Source organism: Acanthisitta chloris, unplaced genomic scaffold, assembly GCF_000695815.1.
Source record: "Acanthisitta chloris isolate BGI_N310 unplaced genomic scaffold, ASM69581v1 scaffold12629, whole genome shotgun sequence".
NCBI lineage: Eukaryota > Metazoa > Chordata > Aves > Passeriformes > Acanthisittidae > Acanthisitta > Acanthisitta chloris.
This window is the reverse complement of record NW_008693130.1, coordinates 1-246: the sequence shown is the minus strand read 5'-3', so window position 1 is coordinate 246 and position 246 is coordinate 1. Positions and strand designations below refer to the sequence as shown.

At 62.2% G+C, this 246-nt stretch overlaps 1 protein-coding gene across 1 annotated transcript in view; it reads right to left on the bottom strand.

The window, feature by feature from the left end:
* B2M (beta-2-microglobulin) overlaps positions 1 to 202 on the bottom strand; it is a gene marked incomplete at its 5' end in the record, with an annotated part of 759 nt that extends 557 nt beyond the window's left edge. Inside the window, one exon of the mRNA XM_009082963.1 lies at positions 6 to 202. Coding sequence (XP_009081211.1) covers positions 6 to 202 — 197 coding nt within the window. The remainder of the gene's footprint in view (positions 1 to 5) is intronic.
* Positions 203 to 246: the final 44 nt, after the last annotated feature.

The window sequence follows — 246 nt, the reverse complement described above, 5'->3', positions numbered from 1 at the left end:
CCGGCCGCTGGAACTGCCACTTCTCGTTGAAGGACAAGTCCCCGTACTGGACGCCAGTCATGGGCTGGTTGTTCTTCAGCAGCTCGATCTCGATTTTGGGCGGGTGGAAGCCAGTGACGAAGCAGTGGAGTGTGTTCTCCTCTCCTTCCACGCCGCGTTTCCCCAGCCACTTTAGGCGAATCTGGAGAGGAGGATGAGTGCGCTGGCACACGGGGCTGCGGTGGGCACTGCCAGCGCTCGCCCACC